Source organism: Nansenia antarctica (assembly GCF_963989245.1).
Source record: "Nansenia antarctica genome assembly, chromosome: 1".
NCBI classification, from domain to species: domain Eukaryota; kingdom Metazoa; phylum Chordata; class Actinopteri; order Argentiniformes; family Microstomatidae; genus Nansenia; species Nansenia antarctica.
Window position 1 is genome coordinate 76,652,414 of NC_137674.1, and position 21,251 is coordinate 76,673,664.

The 21,251-nt window shown below is 45.5% G+C and overlaps 1 protein-coding gene across 1 annotated transcript; it reads right to left on the minus strand.

The window, feature by feature from the left end:
* Positions 1-3,688: 3,688 nt before the first annotated feature.
* ctr9 (CTR9 homolog, Paf1/RNA polymerase II complex component) lies at positions 3,689-16,970 on the minus strand. The gene is made up of 22 exons (XM_080534957.1): positions 16,850-16,970; positions 16,252-16,350; positions 15,909-16,148; positions 15,661-15,778; positions 14,686-15,032; positions 14,453-14,560; positions 12,788-13,024; positions 12,451-12,669; positions 12,046-12,229; positions 11,860-11,948; positions 10,945-11,130; positions 10,560-10,647; positions 10,167-10,315; positions 6,775-6,891; positions 6,446-6,591; positions 6,277-6,348; positions 5,986-6,121; positions 5,443-5,586; positions 5,050-5,195; positions 4,863-4,938; positions 4,645-4,751; positions 3,689-4,462 (listed from the first exon to the last, which is right to left on the minus strand). Exons 1-22 carry the CDS (start codon positions 16,892-16,894, stop codon positions 4,000-4,002), a joined length of 3,516 nt encoding a protein of 1,171 aa, XP_080391083.1. The 5' UTR covers positions 16,895-16,970; the 3' UTR covers positions 3,689-3,999.
* Between the last annotated feature and the right edge of the window lie 4,281 nt (positions 16,971-21,251).

Here is a 21,251-nt window from a genome sequence, read left to right on the forward strand (position 1 = left end):
CTGTTGCTTGTTGTTTCTGTTTTTTTTCTTCCGTTTTTCCCATATTGTCAGCGTCTTTGAGCCTCGGAAAAGCGCTATATAAATCTAATGAATTATTATTAATTATTATTGTGTTAAGCCACTCTTGAACAAGAGACAGCGTCAGAAGCGTCTCGCCTGGGCTAAAGACAAAAAGGACTGGACTGCTGCTGAGTGGTCCAAAGTTATATTCTCTGATGAAAGTAAATGTTGCATTTCCTTTGGAAATCAAGGTCCCCGAGTCTGGAGGAAAAGAGGAGAGGCACAGAATCCACGTTGCTTGAAGTCCAGTGTAAAGTTTCCACCGTCAGTGATGGTTTGGGGTGCCATGTCATCTGCTGGTGTTGGTCCACTGTGTTTTCTGAGGTCCAGGGTCTACGCAGCCGTCTACCAGGAAGTTTTAGAGCACTTCATGCTTCCTGCTGCTGACCAACTTTATGGAGATGCAGATTTCATTTTCCAACAGGACTTGGCACCTGCACACAGTGCCAAAGCTACCAGTACCTGGTTTAAGGACCATGGTATCCCTGTTTTTAATTGGCCAGCAAACTCGCCTGACCTTAGCACCATAGAAAATCTATGGGGTATTGTGAAGAGGAAGATGCGATGCGCCAGACCCAACAATGCAGAAGAGCTGAAGGCCAACTTTTTGATGATATTCTAATTATATGACCAGCACCTGTATGTTGTCTTGTTAAAGTAGCAGAGGTGGTTGGGGTGAAGTACAGCTAGCACTGGTGGTGTCTGAGGTGGAGACAAGTGAGTACCATGTGAACGATAGCTTTGGCTCTGCAGCTATATGATGCAGGATCCTCACAGTGTGTTTGTGTTTACTGGGTTGAGGGTGCTCACTGGAGAGTTGATCATGTGCTGTGCCTATCCATCTCTTTCCAGATCAGTTTAGCTCTGTGGCCTTTGACCCTACTCTCATGAAAGTTATTTCCCATTATTCTGTAATATAGCACAGCATCAACAGTATCTACATTCACTGATAATCATACCTGTATTCAGGACCTTGGTTATGTTTGCTAACACCGCCATTGTAAGAAGAGCAGAGCAAAATGAGGTATCTAATGGTTGCTTTTACAGTAATCAAGAACTGAACAAGATACAAGAAAAAACCTTATTGACATCTTTGGGCACTGTGTCACCCTAACCCAGTGAGAAGACAGTACAGTGTGTTCTGTTTCCCCAGTCTAGGATAACACTTTACCATCTGGTTGGCTGGTTCAAAGCAAGTGTCGGTAATCTCAGGAACAGACAGCAGCTCATGGCAGGCCTGGCGCCAGAACAAACACATTAGGGGCGCGGGGGTGGGGGGGCAGGACCGCAACTCATGACATGACCAAAGTGTGTGATGAGATGGTAGTTTTATGTTGCTTAAGCACTAAATAGATAGCCAAAGTATATGGACCTACAGTAAATACGAATGAGATTAAACATTCAAACACCCCCCCCGAAATATCAACAATTCGGAAAGAAATGTTTTCTTAACTTTTGATTGGGCGGGCAAGATGCACCCATAGCCACTGCCGGCCTTGACTCATGCTGATAGTTATTGCCCATCAACAGAAAATCAGAGCCAAAAACATAGGCCATACTTTTGCATATATTTTGGACTGTTCATCTTAGTTGATACTGACGTTAATGAAATATATACATTTAAAAAAACATGACATTGTTCCAACAGCAGTTCCAGCAGAGTCTGAGGTCTGGACACAGCCTCTAACTCCATGTGCCCAAGACTAAGCTGTGCTCAACGGGTGACTGCACCTTCTGCTCTCCCGCCACCAAGACAGCCCAGCCCATAGAGATAGAACAGTTTCCCATCTCTATTGCCCAGACGCTCTCCTCCTTCAAATCAGAATCAACAGAATTCTGGTCTTTATGATGCTTAATCCTACATGCATTAATTCCCATGTCAATGAAATGCAAATATTCCACTATTACTAGAATCCCCTTCAGTTCATCATTCCAACTATCTTATTTAGTTTTCAAGTACATTTCAATTTCAACCACTTCAACATGGAACCGAGTAGCATCCCAAGGCTGTATGAACCCATACAGGTATTTATTTTAAGATGATCATATTTGTACAAGTCCAAAGTGTCTGTGTGATATGTCAATCTGATCTAATCTATTCTGTCTGAAGACTTTCTGCCAAAGCAGCCTGTATCTGCAGACCTTACAGACCTGTTGGCAGCCCAAGTACTGAGTCACAGATAAGACTCACCCATAGAGAACGAAGAGCACCACATACAGTACAATCATATATTATCGATTGATATTCAGGATGAAAAAAATCACAAAAGAAACATTATATCTAAAGACTGATTTCAAGAAATGAATAGTGCACTACAGACTATAGCATGTGATATGTGTAACTAACATGTCAGAGAGCCAGGGGGAGAGGAAGACTCCATCAGCAGGTAGACGCCAATGAGGTAAGCACTGCCCATACTGTCGTGTTGTATTGACTGAATAACCAAGCTGTAAAAGAAAATACAAATAAAATGTTGAACTTTGTTCCTTTGCTGTTTTCAGTGTCCCATGGATGCCGCCGTTAGTGCTACTCCAGATAAAAATGGAGGTGGAGAAGGAAGCCATCAGTGTCCACTCAGGTACAGGAGGTTACACTAAGACATTTGTCATCATTTACTCTTACATTGTAAGAAATGTTCTCTTTAATCAAGTATTGACCCACTTTTTGTGCTTTTCAGATGAGGCCCAGAGCAAGCGGAAGAGAAGCTTCCTCTACAGGCTGTGGAGGGCAGTGTGCTGCTGTGGCGGTCCAATGATGACTGAATCTCCATAAAAGCTAGCCTAGCTACTCCAGACCATCATCATGGTTAACATTTCAATCAATAAACCATTCATTTTACATCGCAATTGGTGTCTTTTAGGTTTTTTTCTGAGCATGGGTATGAAGGAACGGTTGAGCTGGTTCATCAAGTGGTATTGTCTGTCTATGGCTCTGACACACAAATCATGTTGTCTAACAGAAAGGTAAAGGCAGTGTTTGTTAGACAATAACGCTGCTTATCTGACATCAAGGACAATGGAAATAACTCTTGACTATTGTGTATTATAAGACACAGGCCTCTCTTGAGTTGTGGAGACTATTCCAGAGGCTGGCCACACGGCCCAAAGCACCTTGAACTCTCCACAAACATGTGATAGCTTCATCCACCCTTCTGCGGAACTTGTGGAATGGGGGCATGTATTCTAGGCCGCTGTATGTGTCTCATCTATAAATACATTTACTACAACATCTAGACCTACTGCCAAACCACTTTGCACTTCTTGTGTCAACCTTAGAAGGGGACCTTATGTGTACTGGTAAACAAATACTTTCATTACCAGAGCTAATCTTGTAAATGCCCTTTTATTCAATATAGCATGACTGACCTGAGATTTGCCCCCCCCCAAAGATTACAAAGCTAAATGGCAGAGGTAATGTTGTTATACGGCATTTTTCAAATGTGTTTCTCAAACTTTTTTTTTAAGAATTGATATCATGTAAAGGTACATTATCAATAAAAAGCCACAAACATTTATTTTGTGTTTGTTTATTATCTACATAATATGTTTCCCCATTTCTGCGCAAGCTGAATCATTGCTATGCTCTTCTTCCAAATCATCCAAGATAAAAAAAAAAGAAACAAACAAAAAAAAAAGTACATGATTTACAGCTTTCGAACGCTTTACATAAAACAATCCAACTTTCCATCCATCATCAACGTAAGAAAAAGATAAATCAATCGATGCAAGTCTTTTTTATCATCCTGATGACCAAATGGACAACCCATGTAAAGGGTTACAAAGCTACGGTGTATGTGCTCATTTCAGACAGAACAAAACAAAAACAATAAAACCAAAAAGCTTTCAGAGCCTGTCTACAAAAATCCATGTCAGAAAGAACATTCTTTTTTTATTTTATTTTTTTCATTATCAAAGAGTCAGTTTGAAGAGCTTGAAGCCTCAATCGCTGTCGTCGTCCGAGATGTGGTTGGAGGCCCCGCGGTTGGAGGCCCCGCGGTCGGAGGTCCCGCGGTCGGAACCCTCGGGTTCTGACCCGGCGTCAGAGTGGCGTGGGGAGCCCTCGTTGTCCGAGCCAGCCTCAGAGCCCCTTGCGGACCCCCTTTCAGAGCCTCTGTCTGAGGCTGCGGCCGGAGAACCAGCCCGGGAACCGTCCTCCGATCCTGATCGGCTCCTCCTGCTCTCGTTACCCGACTGCTCCGAGTCGGACTGCTGCTGGGCTCTCCTCCTCTTTGCTGGACGGTCGCTTTCGGAGTCCTCTGCATCCGAGTTTCTTCCGGAGCGCTGGGGGCTCCCGGCCTCCTCGCCAGAGCGGTTACGCCCCCCGTCGGACTCGCTGTCAGACGCTAGGCGTTTCCTGTGTCCGCCCTCGTCATCGGATCCTGAACCGCTGTCTCTCTGGTTCCTGGATGAAGTGAGAAAGACGCAGAGACTTAGACACAACGCTGTATTACTGTGTCTAAAACACACCGCTGTATTACTGTGTCTAAAACACAAGCTTCATGTTTCAGAAACGATGCCTGGTTTTCATATAGCACTTTGTGTATGACTGAGTTGCATTTCATGTATGAAGGCTCATGCCCTTACTTTTCTTCTGCGATTTTCAGGCCGTCCTCGTCGGAGGAAGACTCGGACGATGAGATGATGGCCTTAGACTTGATCTTGCCTTTGAGAGGCATGCGTTCAGGCTTGGCCTAGGGGAGAGAGAGGTGAGCCGTTAACACTCAGGACGGGATTCAACAGTAGATTCCGACATCACGAGAAGGAAAAGACAGTTGTGTAAAGAAAGAGGGGTGAACTCGAACCTTTTCAAACTTCTTATTGGGTCTGCGCTGCTTCCTGGGCCTGGAGCCTCCTTCCTCGTCATCGCTGCCGTTAGGTCTGGAAAAACAATTGACACGTCAACTCACAACCAGGGCCTCTCTCCTGCCTCTCAAGAAAACAAACATTTTATAACGATAATAATAACAATTTTATTTGTCATGATCTCACCTTCTCTTTCTGCGGGATTTCTTCTCTCCGTCCTCACCCTCCTCCTCCTCGCTGCCACTGACAGCCTTCCTCCTCTTCTTCTTCCTCACCGGCAGATCCTCATCAGAGCCGTCGTTGACAAACTCATCAAAGTCGCCCTTCTTACGCTGGGGAGGAAACAAAAGGACACACTCGTTCGTTCTGGTTCATACTGGTTTATTTCACACTGTGTCCTGAAGGCTTTACCCCTTCTTTGGGAATCATATTCCTCTGATGTGCCCTATTACTTCTTAGATAATCCAAGTCTTTCAAGATGTGTGTTTCCCCATTCCGGACCTCTGCTTTAAGCTAGGTGTGTGTGTGTGTGTGTGTGTGTGTGTGTGTGTGTGTGTGTGTGCGTGTTGCTCTACTCACCCGTCCTCCTCCTTTCTTCTTCTTCTCCGAGGGCTCCTTCATCCCGTCTGCGAAGGAGAGCAGGCCCTTGGTCTTCTCCACGTACATGGCCCTCTGCTCCAGCAACTTCTTCTGCTCGTCCGCCGCCTTGCTCTTCTTGTCCTCCTGGTGAAGGCAACAGGGAGAACAGACCCATGAGTCATTCGTACATTTCTCAAAAAGGCTTTAAGGGGGTTTTCTCAACACGCATTTCTACATGAAGGGGATGAGAGAGGGGTTTTTGTCAAGATGATTGGTAGCAGTGTGTTCTGTTTGACATCACACAGCCCGCAGACGAACCCATTCTTTCAGATTCAGATTCAATTTAATTGTCATTGACACTAGTACAACTACTAAGACAACGAAATGCAGTTTGGCATCTGACCCGATTGCCAAGTGCAAAAGCCATAAAAGTATGAACATAATATATGTACAGTGTGATATATAATATATATATACACAGACAGGGCGAAGATATGTGCAGTATGATATGTACAGAACGAGGGCAACGGATATCAGACGAACCCATTCTTTCTGCATGGCCTGACGCAGGACGTCTCTCTCCTGCTCCTGCTTGGCCCTCATCTCCTTCTCCTCCTCGTCCTGCTTCCTGGCCCGGGCCACGTGGTACTGGGCCTGACTCAGCAGGTCGGAGCACTGCCTGTAACAGAACCACACACACACACAGCCCATACTCAGACTGAAATCTAAAAACTCTCAAATTCCCCCCCTTAGGTGTGATTTACATCTATACATTTTAGTAAAAGGATTTCAAGTAGTAAGAAGAGAATCTCGCAAAAGAAGTTCAAAGCTGACCTGGCTTCGGTGGAGGCGAGCGCGAGGTCAAACCTCATCTTGTCTCCTGCTTTCGCGAGGTAGCTGAAGTACCTGGGAGAAAAAAGAGAATGGAGTTAAGGGCTGGGGCCAGGTGATGAATGGATTAGACTAAAGAGAGAAGAGAGGTTAAGTGAGGGTAGGGTTGTACCGGTGTGCCAGCTCCAGCTCTTTGACAGCGCTGAGCACAGCCTTCAGGTTACTCTTCTCATCCTTCAGGACCAGTGTAGCCAGCCTCTGGAGCACCAGGGCCACGTTGAACATCAGCACGGTGTCACTGGGGGCAACGTGACGCGCCTGGGGACACAAAACACAACACAGTCAACACCACAACAACAGCAGCAACAACAACAATGTGAACACAGCCACAGCACAAGAACAAGAGGACAAGTCAGCCAAAACAAGTCACACTGCATTGTATCTCAAAGGAACGTGGACATTTAAAAAAAAAAAAAAACGTAGTAGTGTGTCAAAATGTACCTTCAGTAAAGTCTGTTTGCACTCGTGGAGTTTACCACATTTGAAGAGCGCCCGTGCAAGGTAGAGCAGAACATCGGTATGCTGGTGCTTGTAGAATTTCTTCAGACAGTTCTCATACTGAAAACACAAAGAAGAGACTTTAAGGTTGCCATACGATTGCTCATTAAAAAAAGAACAGGGTTCCCACACCTTCTGAAACATTAAATTCAAGCACCTTTCAAGGACTTTCAAGACTCAATTCCCTCAAATTCAAGGATCCAACACGGAATAGTTTGAGACAGATCTAGATGAGAATTTATATAATAGGAACTATCCGCTCACAGACAACAATTAAAAAGAGAGGCTTGAATGTGTGAACACTAGATGGTCTCTTGCCTTCTCTACCACAGCACAGCAAAACAATATACAGTATATCTCAAAAGTGAGTACACCCTTTAGATTTTTGCAAATATTCTGTTATATCCTTTCAGGGGATAACATTATCCTACTGAAACTTTGATATAACTTAAAGTAGTCAGTGTGCTGCTTGAATAACAGTATAGATGTAATGTCCTTTGATGTAGATGTAAAATTACTCAGTACACAGCTGTTAATGTCTAAACAGCTGGCAACAAAAGTGAGTACACCCCATAGTGAACATGTCCTAATTGCGCCCAATGATGTTGTTTTCCCGCCCTGGTGTCATGTGACTCGTTAGTGTTACAAGGATTCAGGTGTAAATGATAAGCACTGCAGTGCTGTTAAATTTGGTGTTTTGGGCACAATTCTCTCTGAATGCTGGACAACATAGCATACATGGCAACATGGCATAACCCTAACCCTCATGGCAAGGAACTCTGAGCGGCTGAAAAAAAAGGATTATTGCGCTTCACAAAGATGGCCTTGGCTATAAGAAGATTGCCAACACCCTGAAAATGAGTTGCAGCACAGTGGCTAAGATCATACAGCGGTTTTCCAGGACAGGTTCCACTCGGAACAGGCCTCGCCAGGGTCGACCAAAGAAGTTGAGTCCACGTGCTCAGCGTCATATCCAGAGGTTGGTTTCCAAAAATAGACGTGCGAGTGCTTCCAGCATTGCTGCAGAGGTTGCAGAAGTGGGATGTCGGCCTGTCAGACCAGACCCAGACCATACGCCGCACACTGCATCAAATCGGTTTGTATGGCCGTCGCCCCAGACAGAAGCCTCTTCTGAAACCGATGCATAAGAAAGCCCGCAAACAGTTTGCTGAAGACAATGAATCCAAGAACATGAGTTACTGGAACCATGTCCTGTGGTCTGATGAGACCAAAATAAACCTGTTTGGGTCAGATGGTGTCCGGCGTGTGTGGCGGCACCCTGGTGAGGAGTACCAAGACAAATGTGTTTTGCCTACAGTCAAGCATGGTGGTGGCAGCATCATGGTCTGGGGCTGCATGAGTGCTGCCGGCACTGGGGAGCTGCATTTCATTGAGGGACACATGAATTCCAATATATACTGTGACATCCTGCATAGGGCTGCACGATTTGGGGAAAAAATCGAATTGCGATTATTTGGACAGATATCGCGATTGCGATTAATTTGCGATTATTATTTTTTTAAATAGCAAAAAAAAAAAAAAAAAAAAAAAAAACGCTTTTGTAAAGTGTGGCCATATCTCCGGCTAGGAAGGTCGTATCAACGTGCAGTTTGTTTGTACGTCTTCAGGGGACTTAGAGGCTCCCTCCTCTAGCACCCCCACAGCCCGAGCTACGAGTGAAAGAACTAAACTTACATTGGGTTGCTTTAAAGTTGGGTTGCTTTAAAATCAAGCTTCAGATTAAAACATGTGATGGAGCATTACTAACCTGACTCAGGTGGTTTGTTTCACACAACCATCTAGGAAAGCTTAATTGGAAGCTGTTTGGAAAAGGGCAGGTACTTTCAAAAAATACTTGGCAGGTGATTGGATGAATCTATCTATTTTCAGAGAGCATTACCACATGATACCATCAAACTACTTCTGCTGAAGCCATTATCCACCATGAATGTTGCTATTGCTAGCTACCGAAACGTGGGCGTTTCACATGCGATGTTGTTGGTGTGCGTTCATTGACGTTGACGTTCATTGACGTTCACGTTCATTGTTGACGTTCATTGTTGACGTTCATTGACGTTGACGTTCATTGACGTTGAATCCGACGCGCTGTATGACGTATCCCATACGGGTAGTGGTGGTCTAGTGAGTTGGACTTGTGATCGGAAGGTTGTGTGAGTTCAAATCCCGCCTGAAACCACACCACTACTAGTGTGCCCTTGAGTAAGGCACTTAGCCCTCAGTTACTCCAGGGGGAATGTCCCTGTAATTCGTAATTGTAAATCGCTTTGGATTAAAAGCGTCAGCTAAATAGCAAAAAAAAAAAAAAAAGTAAAAAAAAAAAAAAAAAAAAAAAAAATCGCAGGCAAATCGCAGGCTTTGCGATTAGCTAATCGCATAATTTCAAATCGCGATTTCGATTTAAAATCGATTAATCGTGCAGCCCTAATCCTGCAGCAGAGCATGATCTCTTCGGAAACTGGGCCGTTTTAGGGCAGTTTTCCAACATGATAATGACCCTAAACACACCTCCAAGATGACAACGGCCTTGCTGAAGAAGCTGAAGGTTAAGGTGATGGACTGGCCAAGTATGTCTCCAGACCTAAACCCAATTGAGGTGGGGCATCCTCAAGAGGAAGGTGGAGGAGTGCAAGGTGTCCAACATCCGTGGGCTCCGTGATGTCGTCATGGAGGAGTGGAGGAGTGGAAGAAGATTCCAGAAGCAACCTGTGCAGCTCTGGTGAATTCCATGCCCAGGAGGGTTAAAGCAGTGCTAGATAACAATGGTGGTCACACAAAATATTGACACTTTGGGCACAATTTAGACATGTTCACTATGGGGTGTACTCACTTTTGTTGCCAGCTGTTTAGACATTAACAGCTGTGTACTGAGTAATTTTCAATGGACAATAAATCTATACTGTTATTCAAGCAGCACACTGACTACTTTAAGTTATATCAAAGTTTCATTAAGATAGTGTTATCCCCTGAAAGGATATGACAGAATATTTGCAAAAATCTAAAGGGTGTACTCACTTTTGAGATATACTGTATTGTGAAATATGTGTAAAGTTAAGCAATACAGAGACTTATTTACTAGTTGACGAGCTAAGTAAAACATTTTTGAATATCTTTTTTTTTTGAGAGAGAGAGAGAGAGAGGGGGGCGAATTCAAGCACCTTCAATGACCCAAGTCTATTTTCTTTTCCGCAAATTCACAAACTTTCAAGGATTTCAAGGACCCGTGGGAACCCTGACAGAAGAAGACGGGCAGTCTACAAATGCTAGCTGTGGGCCTAAATGAGGCAGCCACAGGTTAAGATTCTGAGGCGCCTCACCATCTGCACAGCGCTGATGTACTGTTTCTGCTCCACGTAGATGTGGGCCAGGTTGAGCCACACGTCGCTGATGTCCGCTGTGGCCTCCCTCACCTGGGCGAACACGTCACGAGCCTCGCGGTAGAAGCCCTTATGGGCAAGGACCGCACCTGGACAACACAGAGAGATACTGTAACTCTATGGTCAGATGCAAGTGAATAACTTGGAAGACACAGTTAAAGCATTAGACTTGATCATGAAAACTAAGAGGAGGGGGGGGGGGGGACCGGCAGCCGAACACATACAAAGATAAGAGTGTAGTTACACTATCAATGCAAGCCAATAGTTTAGCCGATACTTCTGAAGCCAACCTTTTAGTACTGTCTTTGACTAAAGAAGAGGCCAACAACAAACCTATGCCATTGGCAGCGTAGAGGTTCTTGGCGTCGTTTCGTAGAACCTGTTTGTAGATCGCCAGGGCTCGGTCCTGATGTCTCTTTTCCTAGAGGCGACACGAAAACACAAACAAATGAAGCGTTGCCTTATGATCGAACCCAGGCGGAAGATCCATCCAGTAAAACATTGACAATGCCAGAGCGCCAGTGTTTCTCTGTTTCTTTTCAATGTACCATCGCTCACAGCAGTTCCCCCCCCCCCCCCATCCCATTTCAAACCACTTGAGACCAGGATTGCCAGATGGGGCGGGTTACCGCCGAATGGGCTACTGGATTTAGCGGTTATAGACTGGTTAGGCTGTAAATTGTTAATCCCATCTGGCAACCCTGCTTGAGACCAGTACCTTTTCGCGGTCCCTGGTGGGCTGGTGCAGGGTCTGGAGCCACACGTTCCCCAGGGCCAACATGGAGTAGGTGTCGTTGGCGGTGGATGGCTGCTTGAGGATCCGCTCAAACTTCTTCTGGCCCGGCCCCCACTCCTGCTTGGCCAAGTGAAGGTTCCCGATCAGCGACCAAGCATCAGGGTGATCCTACAGAGGTGATAAGAGAATACAGATGATGTATAGGGCTGGGTTCAAAAAATCGATTTCCCGATTCTGAATCGATCTTCATTAAAATGAGCGATTATCGATTCATAAATCCCGAGATCGATTTTTTTTTTTTTTTTGCTTGCAGCTTCAACCCGCAACGAGATCTCGTGGCCAGATCTCGCGCTACAATAATTTATCATATCTCACGCAACGTGAGGTCTCAACACTAAAATCTAAAAACATGGCGATGGCAGGGACACTCAAGTCACCACCAGGCTTAAAGTCAGATGTCTGGGTGCATTTTGGATTTTAAAAATGTGACGATAGAGATGAGCTGGACAAAAGCAAAGTCATATGTAAATAAAAAGTACATTCATGTAACTGCTTTGGAGTCAATTCATTGATATGTTTAACAATGCTACATGTTATAGGGTTCCTTGAACCATTTATAGCATTAGTTCAGAGAATCTCTTTCATATTCAAGCAAAAAATGTATATTGTAACTAGATCGAATCGGAATCGAATCGAATCGAATCGAATCGTGAATCGAATCGAATCGGGCTGTGAATCGAGCTGTGAATCGGAATCGAATCATTTTGGGAAATCAGTGGCGATACCCAGCCCTAATGATGTACACATAACATCGAGATCATAACCGTCAGAGAATGTTGGACTGATGACGGCTTCTGTGATCAAACGAGGCAAACGGATGGACAACGACAGCGATACCTGGTTAATCTGCAGAGCTTCTTTGAACCAGTCTGAAGCTTCGTAGAAGTTCCCTTTGTCGCGAGCCATCGCTCCGAGACGCAAGTAACCTATAAGTGGTGATAGAAGACTGGTCAAGACGTGTTAACCCTTTAGCGTAAACAAGGACATTAGCCAGAAACCACTAGCATCTCCTCGGTCGCTTACAGTCGACGTAGTTGGGATGTTCCCTCAGGATGTTCTTGTACAGTTTCTCCGCCTCGTGGAACTCGCACATGGCCTCGTAGAGGCGGGCCAGGTTGTAGGATGTGGTGACGGAGATGGCGTTGTAGTAATGCTCGTCGTGCTCCCCCTCGGCTTTGGCCCGCTCCAGAGAGGCCAGGAAGTATTTCTACACATGGACAGACGGTAGGGGAGGGGGGGGGGCGGGGGTGGTTCAACTTCTTACTATCAACCACTGCATTGTTACCGACTAGGTCAGAGCTATTATCACAAGGACGATAGGCAACATTGACCTAGTGGTTCATGAATTCCTATCGATTCATGAACATTATGTAAATAACACGTCACGACTGATCCCTAGTCAGCCTGCTCCATCCTCCTCAGTGTTACCTTGGCCTCTCCCAGGTTGCCCAGTCTGAAGTGCAGAGCGCCCAGGTTGTTGAGGATCTCAGGGGGGACGTCGGCTTGGACCTTCTCCTGCAGGATGCGGGTGGCCGTGCCGTAGGCTGAGAGCGCCCCCTGGATGTCCGTCTGCTCCAGGATCTGGGCCAGCTCGATCCAGGCCTCCACGTCGTCGGGGTACTGCTCCGTAACCTTCTTCAGATGACCCTGGATCGGAAAAACAAGAACGTTTCTTCTTTTTTTTGGCATAAACATACCGATACAATCAACACGTGGATAATGTACAAGTGTAGATATTAACAAATGAGACGATTCATGAACTCACTTTGGCGATGTCTCTCTTCTCCTGGTCGTCTGAAGTGGCATAGAGGGACCCCAGGATTTTCATGGTCTCGTAGTTGTTGGGGTAGGCCTTTAAGACCTTCTCAAAGCACTGCGCGGCGTTCTCCTTGTCCCTGCGGTACACGTACATCTGCCCGAGGCCGAAGAAGGGCAGCACAAAGGTGGAGGAGGCAAACTGAGTCGCCTGGTAGTAGTACTGAAAGGCCTGGTCGTAGTCCTCCTGAGAAACATGGAAGAGAGATGGGGGGAGAGAGATAGAAGAGAGATGGGGAGAGAAGAGAGATGGGGGAGAGAGAGATAGAAGAGAGATGGGGGGGAGAGAGAGATAGAAGAGAGATGGGGAGAGAAGAGAGATGGGGGAGAGAGATAGAAGAGAGATGGGGGGGAGAGAGATAGAAGAGAGATGGGGAGAGAAGAGAGATGGGGGAGAGAGAGATAGAAGTGAGATGGGGGAGAGAGAGATAGAAGAGAGATGGGGGAGAGAGAGATAGAAGAGAGATGGGGGGAGAGAGAGATAGAAGAGAGATGGGGGGAGAGAGACAGAAGAGAGATGGGGGAGAGAGAGATAGAAGTGAGATGGGGGGAGAGAGAGATAGAAGTGAGATGGGGGGAGAGAGAGATAGAAGAGAGAGATGGGGGGGAGAGAGATAGAAGTGAGATGGGGGGAGAGAGAGATAGAAGAGAGAGAGATAGAAGAGAGAGATGGGGGGGAGAGAGACAGAAGAGAGATGGGGGGGAGAGAGATAGAAGAGAGATGGGGGAGAGAGATAGAAGAGAGATGGGGGAGAGAGATAGAAGAGAGAGAGATAGAAGAGAGAGATGGGGGGGAGAGAGACAGAAGAGAGATGGGGGGGAGAGAGATAGAAGAGAGATGGGGGGAGAGAGATAGAAGAGAGATGGGGAGAGAGAGATAGAAGAGAGATGGGGGAGAGAGAGATAGAAGAGAGATGGGGGAGAGAGATAGAAGAGAGATGGGGAGAGAGAGATAGAAGAGAGATGGGGAGAGAGAGATAGAAGAGAGATGGGGGAGAGAGAGATAGAAGAGAGATGGGGGGAGAGAGATAGAAGAGAGATGGGGGGAGAGAGAGATAGAAGAGAGATGGGGGGAGAGAGAGATAGAAGAGAGATGGGGAGAGAGACAGAAGAGAGATGGGGGGAGAGAGATAGAAGAGAGATGGGGGGAGAGAGATAGAAGAGAGATGGGGGGGAGAGAGATAGAAGAGAGATGGGGGGAGAGAGATAGAAGAGAGATGGGGGAGAGAGAGACAGAAGAGAGATGGGGGGAGAGAGATAGAAGAGAGATGGGGGGAGAGAGAGACAGAAGAGAGATGGGGGGAGAGAGATAGAAGAGAGATGGGGGAGAGAGAGATAGAAGAGAGATGGGGGGAGAGAGATAGAAGAGAGATGGGGGGGGAGAGATAGAAGAGATGGGGGGAGAGAGATAGAAGAGAGATGGGGGGAGAGAGACAGAAGAGAGATGGGGGGGAGAGAGATAGAAGAGAGATGGGGGGGAGAGAGATAGAAGAGAGATGGGGGGAGAGAGATGGGGGGAGAGAGAGAGAGAAGAGAGAAAGTGAGTTAACACTCAATCCACTGAAATAATGGTACTCTGATGAACAGCTTTTAAGTAAAAGGCCTTGGTTCTCACCTGTACATGGAAGGAGCGGGCTAACTGGTAGCAACTCTCAGCCTGCATGGCCTCCACCTCTGTGTTGTGAAAGGCATGGAGAGCCAGATGCTGCACTTTACTGTAGTCCTGAAAATAAGAGCGCACACACACACCTAAACAATAGGTGACGCCCAGATCGAGACATGTTTCTTGAGCCAGATATACGGCAAGCCGCTTCATTTTTTTTTTTTGGGGGGGGGGGGGGCTCATACCTTTTTGAAGAAGAAGTGGTTGGCCAGGTGATTGAGCACCATGGGGTTGCTGGGGTCGATGGTGTAGGCCCTGGAGAGGAGCTGCACTCCATTCTTGATGGAGTCGGGCTCCTTGCTGTTAAGCTCCAGCACCGCCAGGCCCACCAGCGCACCAACACACTTGGAGTTGAGCTCCAGGGCACGTCCGAAGGCCAGGCGGGCCTTCTCGAGCTTACTGAGCTTGACAAAGCAGTGGCCCATTCCCAGCCTCACCTCAGCTGGACATCCAGGGTTTGTGCGCAGAGCCTTCTTGTAGTAGGCCAGTGCTCCCCTGTAGTCCTTCTTATTGAACGAGATGCAAGCTTTACCTGTTGAAACCAAGTTATTGTGGTTAATTGTGGGTTTCAGGTGAACATTCACAGTCAAAATGCTAGATTTTCCACTTGTATGTAAGGTGACATGCAGTGGCAGACTCAGGCTGTTTGAAGGGCAGGGGCGAAAAGGAAAAAAGGGCACATACTGCACAACATGGGACCCCATCAGTGCACATGGTCAAGTTTAGACCATTGGAAGGGCAGCCAATAGGGCACATCCTCTAATTTTGACACTCAAAAGGGCACTTTAGTGCGACGTTTTTCAACTGTGGGGGCACATGGTCAAGTTAAGACCATTGGAGGGGCACCAATAGGGCACGTCCTCGCATTTTCGCCACTCAAAAGGGCATTTTTGCCACTCAAAAGGGCACTTAAGAGAGACGTTTTTCAACCGTGGGGAAACCGGGGGGGGGGGGCGACCACCGAGTCCGCCAGTGGTGATATGATATACAGAAATGTCCACATACATACATAAATACAGACCCACATAACATAGAGATCATAACCATCAGAGGGTGGGCTTATCATGGCTTCTATGATCAAATGTGGCAATGCATTCTGGGTGAACCTTCACCATTGAAACGCTTGATTCTTCACTTTTGTTTTCACATGTTTTACTTACCCAGTAGAGCAGGGATGTTGTTGGTGGACTGATTCAGGACGAAGTGGAACTGAGCATCAGCCTGATCCATCTTATCTCCTTCCAGGAGGCAGAAACAGGCTCTTCCCAGCAAATGGTTCTGTCACAAACAAAAGAATAACATGGTCCATGACTATTTTTTATTGACAAGTTGACAACTACATGTTCCTACATCAGCTATGTTAACAGTTCATTTTAAATGCGTCTCATTCTGATGGTTGATGTCTCACCTGGTCGTACATGATGATCTTGTCAGCCATGGTGTAGAGCAACGTGGCCTGGGTGATGAGCTCCTTCTTGGCATCTTTGTTCTTCTCCTTGCGTGCCTGCTGGACATAGTAGGCGGCCAGTGTGTCCAGACAGGTCATCTGGTCCTTCTCATGGTCTCTGTAGTCCAGGTTCCCATCGATACGGGCCGCCTCCAGCAGTTTGACAAAGTCCTCTGTCTTCCCCTGTTTGTAATACTCCAGCTGAAAGAAATGTTTCAACATCAATCCATCTGTCTTGACTTTTGTAAAGTATGCAATTAGTTTCATATAACAATTCCACACCACCTCATGTGCTCACACTCACCGCTAGAGCGATCCATATGTGCAATTGGGTATGCTCCTGTTTCAAGATACTGATAACCTCATCTCCTTCAGGCAGCTGATCGAAATCAAGCTCAATAACCTGTAGAACACAGAATTACATTCGATGTTACATGGCAATTTCACAACAACACTTCATTGTACATTCAACAACCTTTGGTCATTGGGTAAACAGCTTGATCAGAGGGCACCATCACAGAACAGATTGTGCGAGTGAGGAGTTGTTGCAGATTGTGGGCTCGTGAAACTGAACCTTGACCAAATATGATGGAAGACAGATGACATGTGAAAGTGATAACTTCCCATCCGAACTGTGTCTGACATGCCTGACTGATTGATTTGACAACACTTTTCCAAGTAAACAATCTAGGCTTGCAACTGACTCCTCAAACTAATAACTAGGAACAAGAGGTAACTTGATTCGCAACTAATTCACCCCACATAACAGTCTTGACTTGTTGGGCTTGCATTGCAACGCTTATATTGACAACAAGCTAGTGGCTAACATTAGCTGCTAGCGCACAGGCAGACCATCTACTAGCAAGTTGTCAAACATAGCAGTGTAGCTAACTCGTCCTTACCTCGTCAGTGTCCCGTAAAGGGATTTCAATTGAACCCCGAGACATCTTGGCTAGTGGAAATCCACGTCGCTATATCAATATTTTTGTCTAAACTTGCACAACAGTCCCCGTGTGGTCTCGAGGAACTGCCGCTACTGGCTACTTCCGCTCTGGAGCAATCAAATGGGTGCATATCAAATAAATGTCCGGGTCACACAGTGACTTCCATTCTCTTATCCACCTCTATGACAGACACTTCATTCTGTCAAGTCCAAATGGTGTGTCACTCAAATGACCACAGAGATGTTATGTCTGTGTAGAGACTAATCTACTAGACTAATTAGTCTAGACTAATTGAAGACGTCTGAACAGCCTTTAAATGTTCTCAGATGAAGTATGTCCAAAATGTATCATTTGTTGCTTGTTGCTTGCTTGCCTGCAAAGTTGAATGATAAAATATGTATAGCCCTTACCTTTTCATAAATATGAATTATATTAATGTATGTTAGTCATGTTTGTTTGGATATTGACTGCAGCAAATTAATATGAAGAACTCAACATGGTTTGTAGAGGAGAGACTGAAAGGAGTGCTCAATGCTCTGCAGGTTATCCTGAATCATTTGTTTCATATGTTAAACTGTGAATGTTAATTTGAAATTAAATTAACTGCATGATTGTGGGCTCTTGAGCTAGGTTTGATGTCAAACATCAAGCATTAAACCTTCAAGCCAAATATAAGAAACGGATAAGGCCTGAGCCCAGAAACAGTGGAGCTGAGAGAGAGAGGGGGGGGGGGGGGTGTCAGCTGGTTTTGATGTGTGGCAGTGAATGATGTAAACAGGTAAAGACTACACTCTCTCAAGAGCATCTTGAGGGTTACATCACAGCAAACTGGCATAAAACACATTGACTTATCTAAACGTAAGTTAAATCGTTTGACCAGCTTGTAGGATGAGATGTAGTGGACTAGTGGTTATTTCGTTTTTAATGTGACAACATTTTCAGCTTTCAGAGGAATTGTCCTGGAATAGGTAAGAGTTTACTTTCATGCTCTCTCACAGTTTGCAACATTGTTTTATGTTCATGGTGAAAGTTTACTCTATGTCTATTTGTACCATCTAATAATTCAATGTTAAAGAGTGAACACTGTACAGTCTTGTGTACTGCACATCCAGTAAGCAGTAGTCTACCTCCGGCTATCTTGCTCTGTAATGTTTTGCCTACCTTTCTTTGCTTTCCTGTTGACTTTGGAGTTTCATAATATGGCCCTGAGTTAGGTTACAGTTTCTGAGCCTCCGCACTATTCTATAGCCAAGGAACCCCACAAGACGAAGCACCGAAGCATCAGGAAACAAAACCTCTCTGATATTCTAACTGGACCTCAATGCATTACATAACATGTAAGTGAATGCTCTCTCACAGTTAGAAAACATGTAAGTGAGCATCACCAGCAGATTGTACACTTTAAAAAAAATGGATATCAATATGTCTGTCTCATACATAACCAATGTAACCAGGAACAGGGTGGTTCAGATCTGATGTATTGTCATACTATGTTCTTTCATTATATTGTCACATCTTTATTTCTACTCAGAGATGTTATGGCCTCAGGTAACTTACTGAATGGAGGTCAGGGATTTCATGAGGAAAGATCAGAGCCTAACCTTGCGGCCAGTGGCACCAGTAGTCCACCAGCTCAGAGAAGACCACCACGAGGGGACTGCAGAGGATACAGAGCATCGACTCTGTCACAGGATTCTGGCGTTAGCTCTATAGAGCCCAATGGCAATGAAAGTAAGCAATGATGTTAAAAAGTGATTTACTGTCTGTGGTATAAAATGTTATTGCCTTACGGAGAACGTCGTCTTGACAATTAGCCATTTTGTTTTGGTGACTATTCAAAAAGGCATGCTTTCAAGTGAAATGAACTGTTCAAGTGTGGTCCAAACTACTTGTGCCACAAAGTAAAGCCCTACCTGACAGAGCCTAATGGATGTTTTAGTGTGGAGTTCTGGCAGCTGTGAGCCAGGGGTTTCTATCGAGCACACAGTGGAACCACATGAATTCTCTGAGGAAGAGCTACTTAACATCACATTTGAGGCATGCAGCACGACCAACACAGGTACACATCCATTATCCATCTATCACGCCAAACAGATGAAGTCAGTCAGAAGTCAGAACACATATTCAGTGCACTCATGCATCATTCCTTAAGCCTCTGTTTCTCAACAGGAGAGGTTCTGGCTTCCACAATAATGCGGTACCTACAGACCATGACAGGCCAGAGCCCTGGGCAGGACAGACTGAGCGCCCTGCACCGCATGCTGGACCCGGGGGCCCGGGACCCCCCTGTGAGCCGGGACACCTTCCATTCCACCATGAGGGAGTGGATCGCCCGGTGTAGCAGCCAGGACGGGTCCGAAACTTCATACAGCTGACTCAACATAATTTAAAGTTTCAAATGTATTATTACGTCACATTACACAAGCGTAAGAGAGTAAAATTCTTAGGGTTCGATTCCTGACATTGCAGCACAAGACAAGGCAATAGGCACAAGTCAAGATAATAAAAAAAGTGACAGTACAGGGCATAAGTGACAAATAAGATTATTTACAATTATCAGTATTTTCCAGACAATATTTGTACAATACTTGTAGACAATAAGGCACTAGGCATAATTCAATAAAAAGTGTCAATAGTACAGGACATAAGTGACAGTATTAAAGTGAGTGTGAGCTTAAGCTTAGGTAGTCCGTATGCATGGGATGTGCTTGTGGATGATAGTCAATTCAGTGGGCTTGTTCATGAGCCTGATCGCCTGGGGGAAGTAGCTGTTGTTTAGCCTCTGAGTTGTGGCCCTGAGCCCCCCGGAAGAGGGCATCGGTTCAAACAGACTGTGGTTGGGGAGGCTTGGATCTTTGATGATCCTCCAGGCTTTACTGACACACCGTTTGTTGTATAAGACGAAACGCTGCAAAGCAAAGTCTTATAGCATTACCATCAACTGAAAAGGTCTTAGATATATTATATATTATGCGTATTTGCGTGACATAACAGGAGATTTACAGGGGATTTTGTGTACCTGCAATATAATTCTTTGTTTATTTCAGTTTGTGTGAGGAAGACAGTGATGTTTCAGGGGGAGACCCTCCTCAAGTGTCTATAAATGGTAAGGTTTTACTTCTCTGTTACAGGCAGCCATCTGGGGCTGGGTCTCAGATTTCAGTGCTTTTCACTCACTAATTGTCTTTTTTACTTTCAGGAATGGATTTCCCAGGTCCTGAGACAACACCTGCATTCTCCGGGGGTGAACAGTGTTTTTGGTCAGTAAATGAGCTGCTGCATTGTTTTTATATTGTAATATACTGTCAATATTCAGGTCAAATGTAATAGGTCAAACCAAAATGTGAACCATTTTTTGTCTCCAGTGACTCTAGTTATCTGCTGGGCACGGTGGCAGAGCTGAAACACATCCACCGCAGGCTGAGTGAGCAGAACAACAGCCTCTTAAAGACAGCGTCCCACTGTGAGGACATTAACCTGCAGCTCACCGTGGAGATCACTGAACTACGGAGCAAGCTGGCCAGGTAACGATGAGGCAGTATGATTAGTCTCAAATAATGTTGCGTTAGTAGTCCATATTAGTCACCATAGCATTAGCTATATAATGATCATTTCTTACCACTTACTGTTTGCTGTTAAACTACTGAAATTACTTTGCCATCATACTTGACCACTTATTTCCCCGGATGGTCGTCTAGGGGCAGTAGCTTGACAAGGAGTGATTGTGTTCCTGTACGTCCTCTGTTTAACCTGGGTAATGTGTTGGTTGTGGTGCGCCCCCAGTGCTCAGCGGGCTGCGGGGAGAGCCAGGGCTCTGACAGAGGAGCTGGAGGAGGCCTGGCGGGCACAGAGGGAGGCCCAGGAGAAGGCCACCAGAGCCCAGGCCAGCAGCAACCAACTGGTACTGATGGACACACTCACTTCTGCAGAATGGCTCAGTTGGAGACAATTGCTGTAGTGTCATGACAACATATCATACAGTTATAGCACTTAATTTGTTCAATTTGCTTCTTTCTTTTTTTTTTTTTTTTTACTTCAGAGCAGAGAGGGAGAATGCTTGAAAGCACGCATCAAAGTGCTTGAGGACAAGGTCATTTGTGTGTGTGTGTGTGTGTGTGTGTGTGTGTGTGTGTGTAGTTTGTGTACTGTGTGTCTTTAGGAAGGATTTTACCTTTTTAGCCAGAATGGAAGATTCTCTGTGATATAATAATCTTGATGTCTGTAGAATGACCAGCTTGTCCTTGAGAAGACTGGTTCTGACGATTGTGTCAACAAACTGAGGAAGGTGAACGCTGAGATGAGGGTAAGCAAAGAAAAAAACTGCTGACCATGACAACACTCTATGCCACTCAGTTATATA

Coding starts and splice junctions, on each gene's coding strand:
- ctr9 (XM_080534957.1), bottom strand. CDS start 16,894: ATGTCTCGGGGTTCAATTGAAATCCCTTTACGGGACACTGACGAG. Junction 11,131..11,859: donor AAGCTCTGCAGATTAACCAG/GTATCGCTGTCG, acceptor TCACCTCTGTAG/GATCACCCTGATGCTTGGTC. Junction 6,122..6,276: donor CTCGCCTCCACCGAAGCCAG/GTCAGCTTTGAA, acceptor GTTCTGTTACAG/GCAGTGCTCCGACCTGCTGA.